Genomic DNA, 27,393 nt, shown 5'->3' on the forward strand with positions numbered 1-27,393 from the left:
ATCCTGTGATGCTAATGTGAAATAATTTTAAAAATGAAATAAAAATATTAATTGTGCATCCCACTGTACAGGCACTCTGTACCATAACAAGAGGTGTAAAAACATACAAAACACACCCGAAAAACCCGCCAAGTATTGTCTGGTTTTTGAAAATACCTCCAGAGTGAGACCTCTGTCGTTTTTCCTTCTCTGTTTAGGCTGTTTCTGTCTGTAGTCAAATAACGTTGTGGGGAGAAGGTAATTTTTGTCCAATGCGCGTGCCGTGACGTGACATAATGGAACGTAACCGTGTAAAAACGCTCGAGGCGGAGCGAGCAGCGAACATTCTGCTACAGTTGATCGGGCTGACGGCAGCTCCAGGCTCAGCGAGGCAAAACAAACATTTACCCGCAGATATATCTCACACCGCAGGTAATTTCTGAGGGTATGGACAGGACACCGCTCTGAAGAAGCGTCGAGCAGGCTACCATTATCAGCGAACACTCGGAAATAATGATGAAGAAGGACATCAATCTGACCCTGGTGGACGACGCAGACCTCAAACCGCATCTCCGCGACGCCGAGAGCCTCCTCAACTCCCCCGATCTGGGTCTGCTCAAGCTGGCGTCTCCTGAGCTGGAGAGGCTCATCATCCAGTCCAACGGACTGGTCACCACGACGCCGACCAGCTCCCAGTTCCTCTACCCGAAGACAGTGACGGACGAGCAGGAGTTCGCCGAGGGGTTCGTGAAGGCGCTGGAGGACCTACACAAGCAGAACCAGCTGAACGGAACTGCTCCGGCTAACGGCAGCCTGGACCTCGGGGCGAACATTCCCCCGGTGACCGTACAGCCGGACCTACCGGTGTACACGAACCTGAACAGCTACGGCAGTGGGCCGCTGGGAACCACTGTCAACTACTCCACGGACACTGTTCCCTTCCCGCCCCCTCCGTCACATCACCTGGGGACAGCCCCGCTCCAGCCGGAGCTCTCCCGGGTCCAGCCGCCGAAGGAGGAGCCCCAGACGGTACCCGACGTCCAGAGCTTCGGGGAGAGCCCGCCGCTCTCTCCCGTCGACATGGACTCGCAGGAGCGGATCAAAGCCGAGCGGAAGCGGCTCAGAAACCGGATCGCCGCCTCCAAATGTCGGAGGCGTAAACTGGAGCGGATCTCACGGCTGGAGGACAAGGTGAAGACGCTGAAAACCCAGAACACCGACCTGGCTTCCACCGCCAGCCTGCTGAGAGAGCAGGTGGCCCAGTTAAAGCAGAAGGTCCTCACCCACGTCAACAGCGGCTGCCAGATGTTGCCACACGAAGTCCAGGTCCACTGACGGCAGAACCAGACCGGAACCGCCGAACAGCTAATAAGCTCCACAGACTTTAAACGTGTTGGTTCTTCTGTATCGTATGTAGCCCACAATGATGCGCCCCATTCTGCCAGGCGACGTCAGCCGGCCATCACTGAGCCGGCCAGAGGCACTTGCGAATCAAGCAGCTGTTAAAGAACACTTAACCTATTGGTCTTAAATTTGTGAGTCTGTTTATTGTGAGTTGACTCATTTTAAAGATTTCAGATGGTGTAAAATTTAATTTGAGACTCAAAGGAACTGGCTAATGTTCTAGTTGTAAATACACAAAGAAATTATTAACATATTCACTACTTAAAGCTGCAGTATAAATTTTTTATAAAATAATTACTTTTACATATTTGATAAAGCTGTCACTGTGTCATGACAGTATGGTATGATGCAGGTAATCAGAAAAAATTGAGCTCCTAGAAACAACCAATCAGAGCCAAGAGGTGGGTTTTAGCGCCGTCAATCACCCTCCATACACGGCAGTTAGCATAGCCTGTTGTAAATGCTCAAGCTAGTTAAGAGGGCTGATGAACAGTTTTTTTTGTAACAATAAGTTGCTTCACTTCCATTAGTGAATACATAAGGTTGATTGTCAGCGCTAAGACCCTCCTCCTGGCTCCGATTGGTTGCTTTTGGACGGAAGAGGAGAGACAGCAATAGTAGGACAGGGAGGATCTTTTTACAGCTTATCTGTCTTATACCAAACTGTAACAACATGGTAACAGTTTTAACAAACATGTAAACAAAAAAAAAAAAATACATATTTGTTTCAAAAGCTGCATACTGCAGCTTTAAATCTACCAGGTTAAGCTTTTCTATTGTTTGTGTCTGAAGTGGGCTCACATTTCATGCACAGAGTAACTGTTTGCTAATGAATTTAAGCAGAATTTCTGTGGTTGCTTTTAAGCTTTGGCCCTTTATTTCTGATATTAAACCAAATCTGAATGGGAACTCTTAGTGTTTCCTGGTGGGCGTAACAGGAAGTCGGCATCTGAACCAAATTCCACTTGGGCTAATCACTAATGCTACGTAGGATTGGTGAAACGTAAGCATACGAGGTAGAAAATAACTCAACAAAATGAACTTTAACAATGTTATTGACCAAACCAAAGGGAATAATGTTATCCCTAGCTTTTTCTTTAAGTACATATCCGTAATTAAAGGACTAATTTATTAGGTTCCAACCAGAACGAAGATGCCTTCTGCCTAATTTGGAATCCTGTTCTACCTCGTATGTGTGTTTGCTAGTGGGAGAAAGGGGCATCTTTTAATGGTTTCCAGTTCTTTAAAGTGTTTACTTTGGCTGTTTACACTCTCAAAGCTGGACCAAACGGATATTTCTACACGATTATGCACATTTACCCTCATAAAGGAGGTGGTTGTAAGAAAAAAAAACTTTCGGTTGGTATGAGATAATCTCAGTATATAATCTATTTACTCTGTATTTCTGTAGGGAAATGTTTGCATGTATTGGACAAACTCGAATGTTGCCCTCAGCTGTGTGGAATGGGGCACAAGTTTCTCTGTTTTTATCTTATTTACCTTTACACGTGTGTATTTTGTCTATTTTTTTACTTGGGCGTGTCTGTATTTCAGCGTGTTTCGGTTAAAAATTAATGTGAAAAGCCGTAACCTTTCTGTTGCTATCACCTGTAGCTTACGGTTAGTTTTGGCTTGATGCTGTCGTGTTTTCAATTAAAATGCTGCTCAGCAATCAACATTTTGCTCCGTGTTTGGTCATTTTTTTAACATTTGTGTTGACTGAAATACGTGTTTGACACTTAATATGAACAATATAACTGGTGTTTTACTTTTTGATGCTAATGAAAAAACTGATATATACACGGAAATGACATTAACATTTCTTCATATTCTGTTTTTTCTTTTATGAGAATAAATAAAATCGGTAGACCAGACCTCAGTGAAAATTAAAAAACCTTAAATGGTGCATCTTCATGTAAAAACACATTTAACTCCTATTAAAATCATTATTTTAAAAGCACAAACTGACTGACTTGTAAAATCCTAATATTTGGACACTTATTACTCTTATTACTCCTGATCATTGTTCAGATAATGGCTGCTCCTTTAATGAATCCTTAATTAGTAAAATCTACATTATGTAATATTTCTTTAAAATTCACACTTCATTTTCAGATAGGCGTATTACTCCCTCTGGTGGCTGAATGTTGAAACTACAAAATAACAAAAGATTTAATTAGACTAATTTATCGAAATGTTATTACGCAAAACAGCAGGGAGGGATTAATTTGATAAAAGACCTAATCCAATTCATAAAAAATATATATTTTTAATCAAGCACTGTTTTTCTATATTTGAATTAGGGATGAAAAATAAATCTTCACCCTCTTTTACATAAACTATTTTCTCATCTGTTAAATTGATATTTCATGGATTAAAGATAATTGATTTGTTTAATATTGAGTTTATTTTAGATTTAGCACTAAGTGTGAATAGATAGCACTTGAAAAAGAGGTTTTTAATCTCAATGGAACATTCCTGGTTAAATAAAGGTAAAATATAGAACAAAAACTTTGTGAAATTTTAAAATGTGAGACCTATTTAAACTGACAAAGGAAAAGAACATTAAGCATTTAATGTTTAAAAATGTTCACCTTTGATGATGTGTTTATCATCAAAGGTGATAAACCAGGATTTAATATTGTAAATCCTGTTACAATATTAGAGAAAAGGAAAATAATTATGATGGAAATCAGAAAATAACTGCCAAGATTATTAAAAGAAAAAACAACACAATCCTAACTCGCTCCTGTATTTAAAGTTACTTATAAGTTAGTTTTGTCTTATTTCCATATATGTGCACACCAGGGTTTTATCTTAATAATACTATAGATGTGAAGTTTGTCAAAATTTGTTTATTTATTCTTTGAATTTATTTTGTTTAGTAAAGATGTTGTTTCTTCAGACATTTATTGGCGTTTTGTGACGCTTCGCTTGACGGTTACCATAGCAACCAGTAACGGACAGCTCATCCCTCTTTTTCTGTTACTGTTTTCTTTACAATTATGTGGCGTTTTCTTTACAATTATATTTTAGTCAAATGTATTCGTATGCAGTGTCTCATGAGTAATTTTGTTATGTTTTGAATATGTTTTTATCTGTTATCAATATGAATGTTGTGCATTTGAGCCATGTTTAATTTTACTACTGCTAACTGCTCATTGGGAGCTATTGCTCTGTAATTTGTTTAAGGTTATTAATTGTACTTTATTTACTGTACAGAACCTGGTGGACTGATGTTAACCATCAACTTAATTACTTAGTGTATGAATAGATTAAAAGTCACCAAATATTTTTGGGGATGTGAATTGTGAGTCAAAATAACAGTTTTAAAACACTAACATTTTTAGGCTGAATTCTGCATATGATTTATTCTTTAAAGGTGTGAAATCAAAGTAAATAATCAGAAAATGTTTTACTAATCTGTTTCACTGTTCAGGTATAAATCCACTCAATGTTGGTTTGTAAAATCAACAAGTAAGTGCTTTTTTTAGTCATTTCTTTTTATTGTTTTACCACAAAGTACAGATAAAAACATCCACAGCATATTCTCTCACTTTAATGGCCCAAACTGAAAGGATCTGAAGAGGCAGTGACACAAGACCAAAAAGAAAAACAAACACGTTCCTGCGTGCTAGTAGAAGATCTACAGTCGGCAACCTCTACCAAGCTGGATGGCGCTTTGTGTTTTTCTGCTGCAGAGTGTATTGCTTCATAGCTGAGTGACACATTCATTCACAAGTAGGCCTAGAAATGTATGCAGATGCAGTGCAACATGGCTCTTTTTAGGGTTTTCAGGTCTTTTTCTTCTGTTGTTGTTTGGATGCAAGCCTGAGACAACACAATCCACACGTATGACTGAGAGGTACAGTATTTACAGGTTTAGACGGAGAGGAAGACGTATTAGAAAGGAGAACAGTTTATCAGTTTGGATTTTACTCAAAACAGTCACAACCAGTAAGAAGTAAAATATTCACAGGGAGAAAAATCACTGAACTCTGGCTGGGGATTCATTCTCATTTTAGATGCACTTAAAGTAAGATAAAGACACTAAGTTCATTTTAATAGTACATATTTTTCATAGTGGTTTTTTTTTGCAGTCCTACTCATCTTTTATTTGTTTTCCTCATTAAACACGTCTATCAATCTTCGTCCAGCTTTGTGGAGCAAAAAACACCGAGCCACATCTACAGCGCTCCATTAAATGAGGGAAACCAGTTTCAGCTTCGGAAAATGCAGTAAAACAAGAGTAAATATGTTCTGAGGAAGGGCGTCCCCATAAAAGCGCGGCTGTGTTGACTTTTTGAACAGGTGATTTTTTTTTTCTTTGTTTCGGACAGCTCAAGCCGCCTGCCCTTCCTCCAGCTCTTAAATGCTTCCCAACGTTCAACCAGCTGGAACTGAGATCTTCTCAAACAAAAATAAACCAACATTTACACGGCAGCCTGCAACAGACGAGTCGAGCTGCTCTGCAAAGCAAACTCTGACACAGTTTCAGCAGAAAGGCTGCTTGTTGCTGCGGAAAAGGATCGTTTGAGTTACCGCAGGTGTTCAAGCCATGCTGCTTGAAAACGAGCCATTAAATGCTTGAATTGATTCAGCATTTAAAATTTGCAAAGGAAAAAAAAGGGTTTGATACCTGCCCAGACTGCTGAAGTTCAACCTAATTCACAACTGTTGGCATTAAAATGTGCAACAAGCTTTTCAATATCATGTTTTTTGCTGCAAAATATATTTTTTCACAATTACTTTATGAAAACAAAACCAACTGGAGCCTTTTTGCAATTTTCTGGTTTAGTTTGATCAGCAACAAGAGTATTTAGTAAATAATCCATGATTTTATGATCGACAAATTAACCATTTTTGCATTTGATCAATCTTTACAGCTCAAAATGAAAATTACCAGCTATTTACTAATCAATGAATGCAACATACATAAGCACAAACACAGCAAAAACACAAAATCTTACCAAGTATTTTTTGCCTATTTTCTAGAGCAAATATCTTAGTACACATGAAATAAAATAAAACTAATTTATAAGTAACTTTTCAGGAAGATACCGTAGCTTGATTTATGTCATTAATTGGTTGATATTGGTAAGAGAGTACTAGCTCCACTGGCAGGTTATTGTATTTATAACAAGACATTTTCCTGATTATATATGAAATAATCTTCCTGTGGAAGTAGCACTTTTTAAAAATTAATATTAAGGAATTATTTACTTAAAATAAGCTTCTATATCTTGCTGAAAATATACTTGAAAGTTATTTTTTATTTCTAAACCAGACAACTAAACTAGATGAAAACATACTTAGTAATATTTAATGTTTTTGCAGTGAAGGTAAGCCATATGTGTGTTTATCTTTATGCTGCAAGTCAGGAAATTACTACAACAAAATGGCTCCTGGGTTGAATTTGGCTACATGTAGTGTAACAAAAACTGATCCGAAGCCCTGAAACAATATTTCATCGCAATGCTTTTTTATTTTTTTAAACCAGGAATGCCATTGATTGTAGAGAGCATTGCATATCCTATCAGAGTCTAGCTTTCAGATGCTAGACTTTGATATATATTCTAAAAACTTAAACATCAGAAAAGAAAAAAATTGACAAATTTAACTGTCATTTTTTAAAAGTTTGATCTCTGGAGAGAAAATGCAAAGTTGTAACTTCATTTTTGTAGCAGAACCAGCATGCGGTCTTGTCCCACCTGTCAAGAACTAATAGCTAAAACTGAAATTTCACAAATTTATACCCTGTGACAACGACAAACTCAGTCAGCAGTAATCTCTCCTTCTGGTTCCTCACTGGAGACGACCAAACAGCAACGAGATAAAAGCAGAATTACATAAAAACATTATTTTCATCTTCAAAATCAACTCCAAATGCCTCTGAGAGCATTAAGCAGATTTAAAGGTAGGTTTCTTTTACACATAATTACTAAAGGTAACGACGAACAGTAAAATTTGTCACCATTCTTACAATCTTACTGGCAAATCACCCGACTTTGAGCTTAGTGTTACTTTATTTAGGGCTCATTGCCAACCAAAAAGCACAAAAGTCTTAATTCAGGATCAGAGTTGCTTTTATCCTGAAAGTCGACCATCAACATCAACCATGTGACATCCTGTTGCTTGCAGCAACTTTAAAATCTGAATTTTAATCAGGTTTTTATAAAACTGTAAGCAGTTTACCATCCTGATGAAACTGAATCGTTCCTGAAAGGAGCCACAAGCGGGGAAACGATAAATCCTACAACAAAACACCTTTTTTTATTCAACACTATCCTCGCAGTACATCAGACTTTTTAAAATATTTTTCCAGAAGTTCATACCTGTAGATATTATATGCATATATTGCACAACATTTATATGTACATCTGAAATAAATATAATTAAATAAAAAAAATTCTATCCATTTATATACTTCTTTTTTTCTCTTTTTTACCTTGCAATAAGCTTGTTTGTCTTTTTTACTCTCTCTCTCTGGTTTAGGTTATGAAAAGAACAAGGCTGGAAAATATAAAATAAAAATTTGCAGAAGGAATTAAGAGTAAAAAACGGTGATGAAAGATGCTCAGAGGAGCTGAGGAAACGGTCATGTTGGTTTAATTCCTGCAGTTTTCAAGTGTAAGTAGGTACAAATACAAAGTTAATTGTATATGTTGGATCTGAAATGTACGGCGGAGTAGAAGGGCAATAAGAAAAGACTAAAAAATAAAATAAGAATAAAATTGAAATAATATGAGAATAAAGTCAAATTTTGAGAGTAAAGTCATACAAGAATAAAGTCAAAATAATACGAATAAATTCATAAAATTAGGGAAACAAACTCATATGAGAATAAAGTCATATTACAAGAATACAGTCATATTATATATTATTTCGACTTTATTCTTACAATTTCATGGGTTTAATCTTGTAATTATATATTTTTTGTTTTCTTAGCGTGACCCTAATACTCCGTCGTAGAAACATTGGTTTTGATTATTTCTCAGATGAATTGAAAACACCTGTGAAACTCCACAGTCTTGGTCACCAAATCCAAGGCTCTCATCTTTACTTCGAGACATGAAACTGTAAACTCTGGAAGGATTTAAATGGCACTCTGAGGATGATCGCCGTCAAATCCTTCTTTTAAAACCAAACTGAGGATCGGGGGGGTAACCGGCAAGAGCCTGGGCTGCGAAGGGTCTGAGACGCTCTGGTTTTACTGGGCTCGCTTTGGCATCAGATCAACACCTGCGCTGATTAAAAACACCTCAACGTCTCCCGAATGTGGAGGAACTCGACGGAAACACGTTCAGTAAAATGTGGGGACCCCACCTGCTGCAGCGTCGCAGACTCTTTCCAGCCCTTCTCTTGTGATCATCAGCCAACAAAAAGGAGCAGGAAGAGGAGCGAACAGGATGCTGAAGTTAGGATCTGAGGACCGGAGGTCCGGCTAAAGGAGCGGAGGGGAAGATGACAGCAGGAAGAGGAGCTGAGTCAGCTTTAACATGCACAGTCCTGGTGGGGAGGGGTGGACTGCTCTGTCAGCTGGGGCCCCTGCTTGGCCCCCGTGACGGCGGGATCGCCGGCATCCAGACTCTCAGACATCTTTTCACAGATGATGTCGACGAGGCGTTCGAAGGTCTGCTTCACGTTGATGTTGTCCTTAGCGCTGGCCTCGAAGAACTCAAACCCTGCAGGAGAAGCCACAGATTCTCACTAAAGATTATGTGTTTTCTAGGCACATGGTGCCATTTTATAGCACAATCAAGTTATAATCAGTTGCTAGTTTCTTGCATCATATTGAAAGCAGTGGGGGTGAAACTCACCAAGATGTTCTGAGAGCTGCCGGCCTCTCTCTGCGTTCACCACCCTCTCATCCTCCATGTCACATTTGTTTCCTACCAGCAGCACCTGGGCGTTGTCCCACGAGTACGTCTTAATCTGAGTCGACCTGGGAAAACACAGCCAGCTTTCAGAGGAAACTCAAGGCTGAAAATGATTCCTCTGACGGCCGTAAGCATGACAGGGCAACACTTAAAGAGCCAAGAAACAAAAACGTCATCACGGATGAAGGATTCAAAGATTTTTTTCCACAGTAAAACACATTTATTCTTTTCTAATATGTGTTTTTTTCTCAGTCCAAACACCAACCATAACTCAGTTATGCCTTAAAGAGACATTATCAACTTAAAGATGACCTATTATGCTTCCTTGAACAGATTAGGTTAAGGCTGTGGGCTAAACAAACATGTTAAAGAATTATTCTTAGTGCGATTTCAGTCTGCTCTGTTTTGAGCGGTGTTAGGGCATCTTTGTCACAAAAGAACAAAAACATGCAAAATATAAATTTTAAATTACAGGTTCCCTTTAAAATGTTCTGCATTTATTAACAAGAAAGAAATGTTGTCTGTTTCTGAAGGGAAACCCATTTTGTGGCATTAATTATAAAGAGTTTAACCTTCACATTCCACTAAAGAGACTTAAGGAACCAGCATCCTGGACATCGTCTGCTCCTTGTTCTTTTTACAGCAGGTCTCTTATTCTATTTCCAGACTTTCCTGACAACACTTCATCCATCATCCACATGCACCTCCCGCTCACAAACAGGAGTCATCGTACATTATTACCGTACAGAAAAACCAGAGAAATGCTGTCCTTGAGCCAAAAACGTACCAGTCCTGGACGGCGTTGAAGGACTCCTCGTTGGTGATGTCATACATGAGGATGAAGCCCATGGCGCCTCGGTAGTACGCCGTGGTGATGGTGCGGTAACGCTCCTGACCCGCTGTGTCCTGAAAGCAAAAACAGAAAGGAACCACTCCTCTATCAGAGGTTTATAAAATGTTGGATTAGCTGAGAATGTTTTCAGACATCCAGATAAAAGTGAGTCTAGAGCAGAATATAAAGATTTAAACTAACACTGTGTTAGAGTAGATATGCATTGATAAGGTATTAATATCTGTATTGGTCCTGATATTGATAAAAATCCTAGATCAGGAATCAGTGAAAATGTGGCCGATCTAATTCAGTCTAATTCTACATGTTGTGCTCTCAGCAACTTCACACTTTATCATTTATTTTACATTTACAATTCCTAATTGCACTTTCTGAAACATTTGAAAGAAAGTTTGTTGCAGTTTATGTTTTATATGTTTGACTAAGATACTCAACCTATTATTTCAGTTTATTTGTTGTTTACTTTACATTGGTTGTTTCACTTTTGATTTCACTGACTGAACAAATAAAAGTTGTGTTGTTTTTACATGTTTGACCAAGCTTGTAAAGCTACTGGTGTTTTTAAGTGTGAAGTACGGGTGTAGAGTTATCAAACAAATGCATAATTCAGTGCATTTATGTTTGTATTTTAAAAAAAGCATCTATTAAAGTCAATTCAGCACTGTTTTTCTGTATCGGATTAATATATATCAATATCGGTATCAGAATAAAAAACATGGATCGGTGCATCTCTAAGTCAGAATCGCTAAAATGATCAGAAAACTTGATTAGCAAGTGAAGCTGCGAATTCAATTAAATTCAAATTCAGTAATACTTTATTGATCCTAAAGGGAAATTACATTTCTTTGTAACTTGGAAAGAAGCAGCACAAACCTGTCCATGAATCTGAATTAGCAGAATGATTTCTATAAAAAGGAGTCCATTAAATCATTCTTTCCTGTGTTGGTTATATCTAATAAAAAGAGTGTAGATATCACAATGGCCACAAATGAAAAAACATCTGAAAGAACAAATTGCAGATCAGGAACTGCAAATAAAAACTTCATTTCTGCTGAGGAACAGTTCAGGATTTCTAAATGTTTTCAGCAAAGACCAGGATGCCGATCCCCACCGTGCTGACATATAAAAGGAATATGTAGGTTTATTGTTTGTATATAGTTCTCTTCTTGAGGACTTCAGGATTTTCCACAAGCAAAAACATCTTATGAACCAGCGGGCAACGGATACAGACAGAAAGGCTGCAGTAAATACAAATTATTTTCTGTAATAAATCCTTTTCTTGGTTGTTTTAATGACCTGGAAAACTTATAATGCCAGAAACCTACCTGAATATCAAGTGGAGCGCCGTGTCACGAGGCGAAAGTGACAACAAAAAGGCTCAGAGATCAGAATAATTAACATTTTTTAAACATCCAACAACTGGTTTTGGAACCTACAATATGCTTTACATGATCTTGTGGAAAAAGGAAAATAAATAGAAAGAGATATAAAAACCAAGTTGTGTTTTTGTGGCGGTGTCTGACCTTCATGGTGTAAATATACAAAGCTGGACTTTTTGTCCTGCTGCCATTTAGATCCACTCTCGGCGCTGTAGGCTGCTGAGGATAAGAGCTTCAGCGCTTTACCTAATGGTCAGTGTAGGTAGCGTGGAGTGGTGTTATATAAACTCATATTATAAACAGAACATTCCAGAAAAGCAGGACACACACTGAAAGTGAAAATACTGCATTAATATCATGTACAATACATTATCTAGTGTTTTAATTTAATTAACTTAATCTATAATGTTTATTTAAGTAAAAAAATGATTTGATTTAATCATCCTTTCTTAAATTATTGTTTTTATATAAATCTTTAGATAAATGTAGCTAGTTAAGATTGGTTAATTTAAAAAAAAACTTGAATATTAGTATAGAATTGGAATAAAAATAATACAATCCTCTTAAATGTGGAGATTTTATGTATTTTATGTAGGATAACTGCCATCTGTCCATTTACTAAAGGTTAGGGATGACAAATTTCAAATCATCAGAATTAAATAAACAGATTTATTCAAAATCTCTGGTCCAACATTTATATTTTCATGCCAGCATGTCTTATAAACATGATGGTAATAAACAGGAACAGACTGCAGACACCAAGAACATGAAGGTAAATCAACATGACAGATCAGATTTGCATAAACTGCAGTAACTGCATAGCAACAAAATTATAAAAGGAATATGTAGGTTTATTGTTTATATATTTCCTGTCAAGCCTGCTGACGGGTGGAGTGGCGGTGTGTCTGCTTTTTGTGATGTGACAGAGAGGGATGTGTAGTATTTAGGGGAAAATTAATTTTCTCCAGTTTAATGCGTCTCTGCTAACCTCAGTGAACCTGTTTCCTCTGCAAGCTGCTCTGAAATGTTTACACTTGACCTCTAATAACAAACACATGTCGGATGCAAAAGAAAACATCGTTCTGTTTGCTCCATATGTCATGTTAGCTGGCCGCGGCCTCTTATTGTTTTTGGGTTGGTTTATTATTTCCTCCATATCCGACCTGAGTGGAAACGCTGCAGACGAGGCAACGTTGGTCTGCATAACTCTACTGCACCATCGGGCATTGCCTCACTGCGGTTTACTCTCTCTGAAATTTCACATGCAATATTATTTTCTAAGTGATCAGAATGAGAGGAGAAGAAGCAATCATAATCCAGACGTCTTTTTGACTCGCATTTTCATCCAAGCAGAAAAAGAACAAAACAAAACATCAACTTCCTCTCATGTGAGCACCAAACCTTTTATTCCTGCTTGCAGAAACTCTCTCTAGATGGCGAGTTGCTGGAAATATAACTGCAAGCAACTAATTCACGATCTAATTAGCAAACACAAAATTCATACATTAGTTTCTGAATATATCACCACAGGATGTAGAATCTGTAAATTACTGAGAGGATAATAAAGGCTCAAACAGCAAACACATTTAGGAAAATAGATTTTTGCAGAAAAACATCTGAAAAAAGGTAAATCTACTAACTCTAACTAAAGATGAACTGAAGTCAGTTTTTAAAAAGAAACTAAGCTTTTTAATCCTAAAAACCTTTTTTGTGTGTATTTTATGAATTTATCAACATTCTGTATTAACTGTATTCATTTTTTTTTATTGCTATGTATGTTGAATTTGTCATCCGTCATGTATTTGAATGATTTCTACTGCATGTGCGTTTTAATGATGGATCCCAGGAAGAGTAACTGGGTGTAAAGCTCAGCTAAATAATAAATAACAATCATTTTTTAAAGCAGAGCTGTGTGACTAAAGCAGCCCACAAACATGACCAAGATTTATCAGGATGAATGTGACTAAACTCTGTGTTCTAACCAAACATTAGATCAGAATATCAATGACTTTGAACTGGTCCATTGCTTTGCGTTTTGCCTCGGTCTCACCCAGATCTGCAGTTTGATCCTCTTGTCGTTCCTGTAGATGGTCTTCACCTTGAAGTCGATCCCCACCGTGCTGACGAACGCCGGCGTGAACGAGTCGTCGGCGTAGCGGAACAGGAAGGAGGTTTTTCCCACGCTGCTGTTGCCAATGATGAGGATCTTGAACATGTAGTCAAAGTTCTGGTCCGAGGACTCTTTCTGTCCGTAGGTCGCTGTTGCCGAGGCCATCTGGAGGAAACGAAGAAACAGAAAAGCTTTGATGGAGGATGAAGCATTGATCTATGGTGTGATGTCTATAAAAGAAAGGGCTGCAACATTTTGGGAATTAAAAGAAAATGAAGCCAAAAAAAGCACTTTTAATTTTTTTTAATAACAGATTTAATGAGCCCTTTTTGTCAATGTGAAGCTCCTGTTATCACTGTAGCACAGCTTGCTGCAACCAGAAGTTAGAAAAGCGGCAGTCTGAAACTCCCTTGCTTAATTTAACACAAAGATACATATAATTTAGGGTTTATTTAAAAAACAGTACAGATTGTCATATTAACACACCCTCAAATCTTTTAACTTGGAATTATAATCAGTTTCAATTTTATTCCAGTTTTCAATAATCTCTAGGGTTGCAATGAACAATTATTGGAGTTATCGATTATTTTATTGATTATGTTGATGATTACTTGATAAACTGGATAAAAAACTGGCATATTTCATTTAACCACTTATGCTTATACGATACATTAATAGGAACAATCGATTAATGCAAAATTTTTTTTTTTTTCTTTTACTTCAATACAAAATGTATTGTTGTACAGTTTTGGCTTAATTACTGCTGAATATGTTGTTCTTTTAGTAATTTGAGTCTGTTTACTCCAGCTAACAGTTATTTGATTACTAAGTAGTTGACAATTTGATTATTTCCATAAACAAATCATCCCAATTAATCTGATTAATAATCTCCCTCTCTATTTGCCTTATCTCTTGCTTTTTGCATTTGAAGCTCTGCTTAAACAAGTGGCTTCAATCAACAAAATGTGAATATTTGTAATGGTTTTCATCAGGAGTAAATACCAAAGTCCTTGCAGGAAAGAGCATTCTGAAGTTGATTACCAGATGGAAGGACTGATGACCGATTCTTTGAAATAATGGTTTTATGTTGGTGTGATTGATTTGGCTCAAAAAAATGTAAAGTTTGTTCCCTGTTTTTCCAAGTTTCTGAGTTCGGATGAGATGTGAGATTCCTGCAGCATCTGTTTGACTCAGCATAAGAAGTGGCAGTGATTAAATATCTGGCTTTAGCGGTTGTACATTTTCTGCTTGGATATTAATCAAAGCAGTACTTTGCAGAGTCAGGGGGGAAAAAAACACCAATCTGAGATTTGTTATTGGTAAAACCATGTGGAGCGAATAAGTCAAAGTCAAACAACGCAGCATCATCCACTGCTCAGATAGCGTGCTTGGAGATTTACACAGACGCTGAAATTAGTGTTTTTATAGCTTTCGGATAATTATTTTTGACCAACTGTGGACAGAGACACGGCCAATTTGTGGGTTGTTTTCAGTTTATGTGAATTCAGGTCTTCCACAAACTATTTGGAGGAAGTTTCATGCTTGCAGCTAAAGTTACAGCCCGTTGAAGCGGTAGCCTGAATGCTGCGCTAACAATGACACCACTGATAGCCACCTTTGTGACGGCGGTAACTTAAGAGTTTTTGGTCAAACAGCAAGTAGGTCCATCAAACAGTAACCCAATCCGGCATGTCTGCTTTAAATACTGTGCCATGTTCTATTGGCTCTGTTTTCTTTATTGAGGGGGTTGCAACCAATATTTGGTATGTTTTTAGGTTTTTGGTTTGCTTTAAATTTGATTCTCTGAGTTGGTTCCTAACATACCTATGGCCTATGAGGACCTTTGTAGATAGGGGAAAAAGGAGGTGTAAACTTCTGCCAAAAAACTCAGAAATTGTTAGATTAATCTAGAAAAATAGTTTCAAAAGTCAAAAATCTTTTACTTTAATTTCCAAGTAATTTCCCAGAAAAATTCAGAAATTAATTTCAAAATTTCTGCATATTTTCTATCAAATTTTCTACTTAAACTCAGAAATTTCCATGTTTTTTTTCTAGAAACTTTCTGCTGTTGAGTATAATATAGCAGATAAAAAGAGTTAACAAAAATTCACTATAAGCCACAGCAGACATTTTGCCTCCAGCGTGAGACAGACCACACCACAAGTCTCATCAAACTCCAGATAAATTTTAAAAAAAGTCTGGTTTGCTGTTGGTAAGATGTGAGCATGTAAACAAAAGTGCTGAAGGTTAAAGACCTAGTTAAATCCTGAGAGAACTGCAGGACTCTGAGAGTCCTTCTCTATGTTTAGACTGTTATCTCAGCTCGGCTGCAGAGGAACACTAGAACTCACAGCCAATAAGGCACAAACAAAACAACAGCTCCCATCTCACAGCCGCAGCCTATCAGCTTACACCGAGGAACAGAGAAATGCTTGTTAAAAATTGAACAAGATCCTTCCCCAACACACTCAGGCTGAATAAAGGTGAGAAACAACCACCTGCTGCAACCTGAACTGCACTGAGGTGTAGGGCTGAAACGATTAATCAGATTAATCAATTACTGAGACAATTACCAACTAATTTAGTAATCGATTAATTGTTAACTGGAGTATACGGACTAGGCCATTAGATGAGAAAACACACTCAAATCAGTAATTAAGCCCAAACTGTACAAAATATGTACATTTTCCATTTAAGATCTAAAAAAATCTTGTTTGTAAAATGTAAAAAAACTATGCTATGTGAGAACTCCTCACACAGCATAGTTTAGCTTCAAAGTCTGCAACTAAATCTCCTATTATTCACATTTTGTTATCCAGTTATTAATCAGATAATCCCAAAAATGTTGCTGCTCATACATTCTTTGGTCCACTAAAGGAACGCATTTAAGGTAATAACATATTTATTTTGTCATTTACAAAACAAACTTATTTGCTTATTTGCATATTTTTTGTTTATTAAAAAAACACGTTTGTTTCCACAGTGTCTGGTGTGAAATCAGAATAAACTTTTCCTGTTTTAGGTCAATTAGGATTACAAAAAATGTTTCTATTTGCTAAATGCCAGAATAATGACAAATAATTTTCTAAGGCAAATTTTTATTACTCTTTTTATGTTGTTTTATATTGTGTATATTAACTTCTGGTTTTAAATATTTTGATTTTTCTCTGTTGACATGTTTTTTTTTTTGTTTTTTTAACATGTTTGAAAAAAAATCACGAAATTAGCATATTCTCCCACAGCGACCTCTTCCAAGCGACTGCATGAACAGGAGTAAAACTAATCTATAATGAGGCAGCAGCATTTCGGGGGAACAAATTTACTGGATTCAGCATCACATTTGATCGAAGGCACAGTTTGGTGTTTAGTTTCTACTTCGGCCACCTTTATTAGAAACCCATGTACTCATATTACGATCGTCCTTCTCCTCTCTGCAGATTTTCTGCCTATAACCTCCTTTATTGACATTCTTTTTGAGCTGACTCAGTGATATATCAGTCAATATCAATGATTATTGATTAGGTATTTTTGTTTGTTTTAAAAATCTAAAATACTTCCAAACAGGTGGGGTGACCATTCCTGTTTTATCCACAGTTTTCACACCGCACTGTTGCTTTTTTATGTGTAAGCTGTTAAGCGGCACATTGGTGAAAATCTTAACTACTGCTGTGCAAGTTACTACAAAGGTTGTTGCTAGGTAACCAAAGAGTGAGTGAGTTGCTTAGTAACCAAAGAGTAAGTGAGTCAGTAGATTCCACAAAGCGCCAAAATGTGAGGGAAGGAAGTATTGAATAGAGCGACTGAAATTGTTTTCCAAATTTGTTTTTGTCAGTTTATTAATGGCTTCTACTTGTTGGGGTCTAGCTAATTTGTCTGTGAACATCTTTTTACAAAAGTTGGAAATAGCTAGCTTATCTCCTCCCTCCTGACGTGCTGATCAAATTACAGACTTTACCTGTATTCACACCACATGATTTATATCATTGTGTCATAAACAGCGTTTCCCTTTGCACCGGAGCAGCCTTAAAAATACGCAAAAGACGAGATGCTAGCCAGTTTTTTCCATACATGCTAGGCGTTGTTAAAACCGTACTTTCTCCATAAAGCGATTTTTGATATTTCTAATCGTATTTACTTATTAAGTGTATGAATGTTAATCGTCTTACCTTATAAAAACAGTTCACTGCTAATCCGCGGTTACACCGAGAGCTGACGGTTACTATGATTGACGGCTGCTATCCATCGCCACCATTTTTCCCCATTAAAAGTTATAAAATAAAATGACAAGTTTAGTTTGCATCCTTGTCTGTTTGTGCAGCCGACCGCACAGCACCCTATATCCAGTTTTAAAGTGAAATCAACTAAATAGAAGGGATATTAGTAGGGCTGAAACGATTCCTCGAATGATTCGAGTACCTCGATTACTAAAATTCCTCGAGGAAAATTTACCTGCCTCGAAGCTTCGTTAATTTATGTTTTATTAGTTAGCGCACCGTGTTCCGGCCGGGACTTCATTTGCGTTGCGCGGAGCTCTCACTTCCGCCTCTGAGTTGTTGACAAAAGCTAAGTCTCAGCGGCATAAAGTCCAATCTTCAAGATTGGCTCGTGGGGATTTTATTGATTGATGATAATGCCCGACTTTTTATCGTTTTTGGGGAACCAATAAGCATCCTTAAAATGACTGGGGGAATGCCTGGAGTACGGCAGCATTTCTCCTCCGGGGCTGCTGGTTGAAAGCGAACGGCGGGAAGAGCGCTGAGGTGAGCGGATAGCCTGAACAGGGCGGGCGGCTGAATAGCTGATGCTTACCGTGGAAATGTAGCTTTACCGACGAACCGCACAATAAATTTCATATCCCGGTCTGAAGAAACGGGTGGCGGAGCGCATCGTACATGGCTGGTAGATGAGTTTCTGAGTGTGACCAGTGAAGGTGTCGTAAATATCCCGTATTGCTTCCTCCGTGTTCGTCCCCCGGTCTAACGGTTCGTCAGTCCGTTGGTCTATTTCCTCCACCCCATCTTACGTTCGTTCATTCGCCCTCTCCTCCCACTCCAGGCGGCATTTCCCGTATTTTCAAACCCAAAGCGTGACAGGTTAGGTGGCAAGGTGAGTTTAATTAATCTATTAAACTCACTGAAGATGAATACATAAACTAAAAGCTGGATTGTAGACATTTTTATAAGCATATTTGTGAGCCTGCCTCTTTGTTATTAAACTCAATATAATTTCAGATTTTTCTATAACTTTTCTTCTGGTTAACTTAGAAAGTGAGCTATTATTGTTACAGGTTAGTTTTCTAAACTACAAAAAAGCAACTGTTAGGGATGCTCAAATATGAAAAATTGGATTGATATTGATATCTGATAGTAACACCGGTATTATGCCAGATTTACCAATATTTCATTTTATATATATATTTTTTTTTATCCGATTACTCGATTAATCGTAAGAATAATCGATAGATTACTCGATTACTAAAATATTCGTTTACAACAGCCCTAGATATTAGACTACAGATGTCTGTTTTTAGACTAGCTTTAAAAACAGACGCATTGGTTGTTTCGACGTCCATCCGTCATGGCGCAGTGGGCGGAGTTCTGGAGAGCGTGACGTCACGTGCAAAAGGTCCTTGATATCGATGTGTCTGTAACGTGATATATTGTTATTGATTTATTGTCCATATTATTATCAAGAATGTTTTGACTTCTTTCCCTAAAAATGTGACATACTTTCTACACAATATTAAAGACATTTAGCCTTTTTAAGAAAGTTTGAAATGTAACTGGAGCCCAAACCAGCAACTTTTCTGTTGATCTGGCAGCAACTCTACAAACCTGAGGTACTGGCTCGAAAATCAAAGCTAAGCAGAGATTACAGGGGTTAAAAATAATTGGTCACTTCTGCAAGTCTGGATGTCATGAAACACCATCGCAGACTCTTGCTGCCTTTCAGAAGTGGCTGTTCAGCATGAGCTGTGCGGAGAGATTACTGCAGCCCTTTCTCTGCCTCCCTGAGATAAGCTGCAAAGAAGAGAGCTGCTTTAACCTCCGCTAAACTAAAATTTGATACAGAAGCTTACAGTCAGAGGCTTCGCTCATTAATCTCAAAGTAATTAACAAATTCTCACCATGCAAATGTGTTTCAGGCTGCAGGATTCTGCAGCTTTCATTTGGTTTTTGACAGTAAGCTAAACACAGGTGAGATTTTTTAATTCCTTTTATTTAGTTAATGTTTGGAGTATTTATATTATTGCTAATTTAAAAACACTTTACATGAATAATCATTCTTCTCAAGACTTTATTTACATGTCAGGTTGCAACCAGAAAGCACTATTTTACTGCAAAATTATAATGTAATAGCATCTAAAAGTGTGACAGTGCTAAGAGCTCATCAGTGTGTAGCATATTCCTCTTTTCTTTCTGTTTTTATTACTGCACTGAACTATTTAATTTTGATGAGTTGAATCATAACCTTGCTTTTATATGAGGCGTTATAATCTTTCAATAAATCATATCAAGAGTGTAACACTAAATTATTTATTCAATTAGAGTAAGCTCAGAATCTGCATAAAGGATTTTGCTGAAAATGACGGAGAAATATTAATTAATGCTTTTAGTTTACCTTGTTAGACAGCTAAACAATCTGCAGTAAGTGGCCCATCAGACTGAGATTAAAGTCTGAAGGTCTGATGAGTAAAAACAAGACAAAGAGTCGAGTCTGAATGCCAGGAAAATCGTGACGTGAGAGTTTAAACTCAAACGGTGAAACAGATACTGACAGTCGCTGCTGGATCTCTGCTGAGTGTTAGGAGAGAAAGAAACAAACACTGAAACAACCTGAGCTTGTTGTTTCAGTGTTGTTGCTCTGCTTAAGACGCAGAGCAATGCAGGTAATCGGTTTGCTAACAAATTATGAAAAATATTTAAAAATATCTGCTTTCGTATGCATTGAATTTCCCATGTATAAATGATTACATTGTTATGTAAAGTGTTTAAATAAAACGGCAATTTCTGTTTTACACTATCGACAAACTGGAGGCCCACTGATCTGATATTAATATCTGTATCGGTTCTGATGTTGAAAAAATTCTAGACCAGGTATTAGTGACAATGTTCCTGATCCATAAGTGCAGATCTATTGAATCTAGTTCTATGTTTTCTACTCTCAGCGACATCATACTTTATTTATTTTACATTATACTCAGATTTCCTAATTGTACTTTCTGAACCATACAGTTTATTTTTACACTTCTTTGTCAGTTTCAGTTTCTTTACTACTTATACTCCTAATTGCGCTGACTGAACAAATGAACAAAAAAGTCGTCGTTTTTACATGACCAAGCAAGTGAAGCTATTGGTATATTTAAGTGTGCAGAGTTATCAGATAAATTTGTAAGTCAGTACATTTATATCTGTGTTTAAAAAGACAAATCAGCACTAATTTTCTGTATCGGAAGTGAAAAAAGTGGATCGGTGCATCCCTACTTTAAACCAAAGCAGGTTTCCATAACCATTCCTCCTTCCTGTCTGATTTTCTTTATGCCATCCTCTAGCCAAAGGGAGTCCCTTTTATTTTCTTAATCCAATCATGACTAAGAGTGTTGTTTCAGTGCAGGACGTTGACATCATCCAGCTCCCCTCTAAACCTGTCACCTAAAGGAGATTGACGTCCTGCAGGAGCTGGATTGATTTGGGTCTGAGCGGCGCTGCAGCCGCCTGGTCGGGCTGACTGCATCAGAATCAGCTGGCTTAACGCAGACACTCAGATAATCCACAGCTGATCCCGGATCATCCAAACACCTTCTTCTTTTAAGAAAGAGGACTCACTAAGATGTCTTCAGTCATTTCCTACTTATAATTTCTTCTTCTTTTTTGTTTTTGAGTCACAGTGAAGTGGCATAAATTATCTAAATCTGATTATGAACTAATGGTGACAGTAATTAGACCCACCCAAGTTTGACTGCTGCTTAATCTACAGATTCAAGAAATCAACAACAAGGAGAAAGAAGATTTCAAAAAGCAGCACATGCTCAGATCAGTTGAGACTGCTCAGATCAGTCTCAACTGATCTGAGCAGTCTCAACTGCTCAGATCAGTCTGAGCAGTTGCAGTTTTTGCATTCAGTTACTTCTGAATGCAAAAAAATGCATTCAGAAGTAACTGAATTTTAAAGTTTTTCTGCACCTTGTACTTAGATGAATTTGTTCACAAGCCAAAGAGGCCGACACTTCAGATGAACATACTGAATTATCACTTGTCCTTCATAAATTAGGAAGGACAAGACTGATGGATAAACAGTTATCTATCAGTCTGAAGTGAGTAACAGAGTCAGTTTAAGGCTTCAGGACTCCAGCAGACCACAGAGAGCTGTTAGCCACAGACAGAAATGTTAAAGGGGCTGTATTATGTATGTCTCAGTGTATATGCCACTTTATAGCACAAATAACTGTTACCATCAGGTCCTGATTAAGCACCTTGAAATTGGGCCTCTGTCTCTTTAAAAACTCCTGCTCTTTCTGAACCTTCAGGAAGTCATTACATCGCTCCTCTCTTAGTAATATTTTTACCAGTTTTTCACTGAGATGTAGCTCGTATAATGAGCCCAGTTCCACCAAGTGTTTGCTAATTGCTGCTGGCTAGTCTGAAGGAGCTGAGTGGTGAAGACACAGAGGAGCTGCGCCTCGAATGCAGAGCTAGGTCCAACCAGCTGAATGGTTGCCATGGAGATTAAAGGATTTCTGAAACATGCATGAAATAATCAAAGCAACACTATTGGTGGGTTTATGATGAGGAAATAACATTATAACATGATGTAACCTTAAAAAAGCCAATTTTACATAATACTGCCACTTTTAGCATTAGGAATTGACAGTGTGCATTTTTAAAGCAGCCCGACTGCTTTAAAAATGATCTGCCTTCTGATTGGTCAGCTGGATTTGCTCCCATCCAATTAGCTTGATACTTTGGAGTCACACACAGAGGTGGGATTAATACACACAGATAGTTCTGTTACATTTTTCCTTTTTTCATCCATTAAATGGTGCCTATCTCCAGCGATCATTGGGTGAGAGACAGAGCAGATTTCCATAACCATGAACAGGTTTCCAGTCAATCACAGGGCAACACAAAGACAAGGAGGTATGATAATTATGAACTACGGGCAATGAAGAGAAACCAATTAACCTAACATGCAAACTCCATGCAGAAAGACTCCAGGCTGGGATTTGAACCCAGAACCTTCTTGCTGCAAGGCAGCAGTGCTTCAAACTGCTCCACTGTGCAGCTAGAATATAACTCTTTTCTATGCTGTAGATCGTTTTGTATAAATCCACAAACCAGAACTCGTAAGGTTGAGTTAATTTTCAACTAAAGACTGCATTTTCATGATTCAAAGTTGAGAATACTACAATGAGAGACGAGATGTGGCATGACTGTACTCTGTTTGTCAGCTGCTTGTTTTGCTCATGATCCAATCAAGCTGGCAATTTGCCCTAACACAGTTTCATGCAGTTTAACTCTGAATTGCTGGTCTTAACGTCTCCATTGAGTTTTATTGCCTGCCTAATATAAATTAGGCATTTTCTAACATAACTGCGTTAATAGTGAGTCACAGTGGATTCTCTGAAGCTACAAAACTAATTTAATGCAGAAGATTTTAAACTTTAAAATCTATACTATCAGGTTAATCAATTCAAGTCAATTCAACTCACTTCAAACATACTTTATGATCTCAGAGGGAAATTAAATGTTGTAACTCATTAATTCAGAGTTATTGTAATGGTGATGGATGTGGGCAGGAAAGATTTCCGTATTAGAGTGAATAGTTTAATCAGTTACTTTATGATTTTAAAGCAAGAAAATAATATTTCAGTGCAGTACCAATTTGGTTTGGATGGGTTGTGGATGGTGTTGGTGCAAAATTAACATTTAGTATTTTGTATTTTTGCAGAAATCAAGTATGTAAGAGGGCAAAAACTGATCCCAGCCCAGGAAAAGGACCCAAAAATTGTGCTCAAGTAAAAGTAGCACAACTTTAACATATTTTTCCTCAAGCAAAACTAAAAAGTAACTGTCCAAGAAATTACTCAAGTAAGAGTAAAAACATATTTAGTAAAAAGTTTACTTGAATACAGAGTAATGGATCAAATTATCAATCATTTAATACCTAAAAATTACATCATCAGATAGACCAAAATATAAAATTAAATGAACACTTTGGTAATTTAAGGATGAAAATGAGAATAATTCATCCAAGTAACAAGAAAGTGACCAGTTCTTTCAATATAAAATGTTTAAAAGTTTAACAAAAACTGCAGGTGATTAAAACATGTTTGTTCTAATTTTATAAGAGTAGCGACACTTCATAATAAAATGAGAAAAAGTAAAAAGTAAAATGTATAAAAAATACTCCTAAAAGTACATGTTGTCAAAAATGCTACTGGAGTAAATGCAAATGCGTAAATGTAACTAGTTACTATCCAACTCTGCTAGTCTAGGACAAAAAAAGACTGAATTTTAAATATTTTTCACCAGTTCAGGCTCTAAAAAACAAATAATACTTTTGGATTTATTGGACTAGAAGTATTTTTTCTTGAACACAGAGTCCAGAAAGGGTTGGAAAACTGCCATCGGGAGGATTAATGTCTTTGTTTTGAACAGAAGTCAGCAGCCAGTGAACGTCTGACTTCACATCAAGCTGCTTGTGTTTGCATCTTTGACTAAACTCACTGCTGCAGTTCATCTGTTCATGCTCAGATCTGAAGTTTAGAAGTAAAAAATGAAGCTGTTTCTCCAGACACATCCCTTATGGCCATGTCAAACTCTCCGTAAACGTGTGAAACAGTAATTACTGATTAATACAAGCAGACAGCCTGTGTGTGTTAGTCAGCTGCCATCCTGCTCCACAGCAGCCAGAGACGGCGATTTTCCTCCCGTTTTGTCCTCCAATCACGTGTCTCCTCCTTCTTCCAGGAAGCGAAGGGATGCAGATGAGAGGAGTGGGCGCTATAAATAGACATCCTTTCATTTTTCATCTCTCTTACTCTGAAAACAGCGGCAGCGAGGAGAGCAGGCGGGATGTGGAGGATGGTTTGTGTGTGTGTGTGTGTGTTGCAGAATGCAGGTGAATTCAGCAAAGTTTAAATATAAAAACCTCGCCTCTGTTTGAGGAACACGTTGTGCTGCTTTTGGGCGAGACGTTCTTTTTCCTATTTTTGTCTCTCCACCGCCTTAGTGCAGGTTTGCTCTGCACATTCTGCCTTTAAGGCTTGCTTTTGTTCCTGCTCAAAGGTTGAGCCAGTCGGTCCATTAATGCTTGAATTTGGTCCGATTCCAGTTCATAAAACTGCTGATGCTGAGAGAGATTCAGATGCATTCAAATGTCAGCCAACCCCGTCTTCTGTCTGGCATAAAGCCTTATTTAAAGAAATAACAATCTGAAATTTACCAGTGTTTTTATGCGGTTGTAGCTCGCTGAGCTGCCTGATATTTGAAAAGGATTGAGAAAAACTGCATGGATGGATGGATGGATGCTGGTTCTGCAGATAACATCTAGTCCTGCCTGCAGATCCAGCAGCTATAATGTCCGTGCAGAGCATGTGAAGATATTTCCTTTAAATATAAATTCAGTCTTAACCACAGACTGACTCAGCTGACTCAACAGATGCATTACTGTACAATTTGAATTTTTATATTTCAGCCAAGTTTTAAACACAAAAGCCACATTTAAAATTCAGCATTTTAAGTATAAACTGTCTTGTTATCCCTCTCTGTGAACCACTAAACAGATTAATAAATATAATTAATATAAACCTAATATGGAACTAAATGTTTAACATACATCACAGGATCTCACTCCATATGGCTCAGTTTATTGATGATTCATGAATTATGTTTAAAAAAGATTTAAGTGTAAAAGATTTCATGATAATTTCCTTAAACCATTAGACCTGAACGCATCTCGTCTCATTCGTTAGTTTATCCCTATTTAATTTCGGGCCCTGACCCGTTTGGACCCGTTTCAGAAACATCAGAAGGGTTGAAACGCCTTTTTCTTGCAGGACGGGACTGGACAGGCCCTGAGTGCAAGCAGAGATCCATTACAGGCTTCACTTATGCATTCATTCATTCATTCATTCGCGGATCCAAATCAGGCATTTTGCTGCTTGCATCTCCGCTGCTTTTCCACAATGGGAACAGCTGTCAGGGCAAACGCTTTAATGCCAGTGGTTTTCATCGGAACCATTTTTTCCTCTGGTTTTACATGAATAAAAACGCGCAGAGCGAATCCGACACGTGGCGCATCAGATGTGAACAGTGATGTCGTGTCAGTGCAGCAGCAATAAGGATATTAAAGCCTACCTTTGCAGATTTCTATCCGGCTGCTGCTGTCCGCCGTGTTCAGCACCCGCAAACACCAACACTGTCAAGGAAGGGAGGCTGAGCAGCTGTACATCCGGTTACTGACTTCAAAATAAGAGCACTTCAAGCAACCAAGAAAATAAAGGAATAAGTATAAAAAAACGAACGTTAACATAGAGCAGAGTCAGGCCAGTACGTATATAATTTAGTCAACGTTCTTTTAGTAATTTATCTGACAGTTTAAAAATGGTTTATATTGATTCATCTTCCTAAAAATAATAATGGCCTGTGTCAATTTTTGCCACAAGAAAAGTCATTCTGTTTTATTTCCAATTTATCTTTTTTGCAAAAATAAGGTGATGATTTGTTTTTCTTTATTTGTCAAATCACTTTTGTAAAAACAATAATAAATAATTGACTTGGGCCATTATTGTAGGAATGTGATGATAAGGAATAATTAAGGGCCAATCATTTCTCCTTGTGGTGCTCCTCAGACAGTCGTCCTAAATTCTGGCACTGCATTTTGTATTTGTTGAAGTATTTGTGCACTTTTAGCAAAAATAATGATGCAGAAGCTGCTTTACTTTGTAAATATAAATACCATTCTCTTGTGCAATTTATACAATCTCCATTACTCCACGGGTTATGAACTCCATTTAATTTCCTAATTTATGTCTGGACATATAAGTCAAACTATTTTACAAATTACTTTCCTGTTACTTTTAAATATTAAATTGGATGTTTGTTAATAGTTTTTCATGCACCAATTTTTATATTTTAAGAACTAGAAGCAAAATATGAACAGAAAGAATTAATATTTTGTAAACTAAAGCAGTGTGGAAAAAGAGTTCTGCTGTCTTTGTAGAGTATCATCACAGACATTCATTCACATGCTTATTGCATACTAACTTAAATAGTTTTTTACATGTTAGATTTGTGTTTAATTTTTTTTCCCATGCAGGTTGTGCAAAGTGTAGCTGCACTGTTAAATCTGAATATTTATCTATTTGAATATATTAGAATGTGAATAGTGCAGAATGTAGAGTGTTGTGTGGTCTAGAATGTACTTTTGTTTTCATACACTCACCATTGCAAATGTCATAAAAATTAGGCTTTAAATTACATATATGAACAATATGTTCATAAAACTTATGTTAATAATAAATCAAGAATTGAGTCCATGAGTTTAACATTTATTGTGTATTTTATCCAATCTTAATCAAACTATAAAATCCCACAAGTATGACTTTTTAATACCTATTCCATCATTTCTTTTCTGACAATTTAAGAACATATTTTAGACTTTAAAAATCTGAAATAAAATTATAACATTGAGTGAGATTGTGAAAAGTTGGCTGCATTCCTTTCTACAATTTGAAAAGACAGAAAAACAGCATCTGACTTAATTTCAAATGTAAATATTTTATGTTTT

General features: G+C 37.2%; 2 protein-coding genes across 2 annotated transcripts; one reads left to right on the forward strand and one right to left on the reverse strand.

Moving 5' to 3' along the window:
- Nucleotides 1–317: 317 nt before the first annotated feature.
- LOC106928887 (transcription factor JunD) lies at nt 318–3,061 on the forward strand. The gene has a single exon (XM_015005453.2). It carries the CDS (start codon nt 493–495, stop codon nt 1,312–1,314), a length of 822 nt encoding a protein of 273 aa, XP_014860939.1. The 5' UTR covers nt 318–492; the 3' UTR covers nt 1,315–3,061.
- A 1,807-nt stretch (nt 3,062–4,868) lies between these two features.
- Nucleotides 4,869–26,065, reverse strand: rab3ab (RAB3A, member RAS oncogene family, b). Its single transcript, XM_015005454.2, has 5 exons — nt 25,962–26,065; nt 13,543–13,767; nt 10,051–10,169; nt 9,204–9,328; nt 4,869–9,068 (listed from the first exon to the last, which is right to left on the reverse strand). The coding sequence occupies exons 2-5, from the start codon at nt 13,765–13,767 to the stop codon at nt 8,878–8,880; spliced, it is 660 nt and encodes a 219-aa protein (XP_014860940.1). The 5' UTR covers nt 25,962–26,065; the 3' UTR covers nt 4,869–8,877.
- Between the last annotated feature and the right edge of the window lie 1,328 nt (nt 26,066–27,393).

Source organism: Poecilia mexicana, unplaced genomic scaffold (assembly GCF_051168715.1).
Source record: "Poecilia mexicana isolate PSO_F unplaced genomic scaffold, ASM5116871v1 scaffold_4, whole genome shotgun sequence".
Classification (NCBI taxonomy): domain Eukaryota; kingdom Metazoa; phylum Chordata; class Actinopteri; order Cyprinodontiformes; family Poeciliidae; genus Poecilia; species Poecilia mexicana.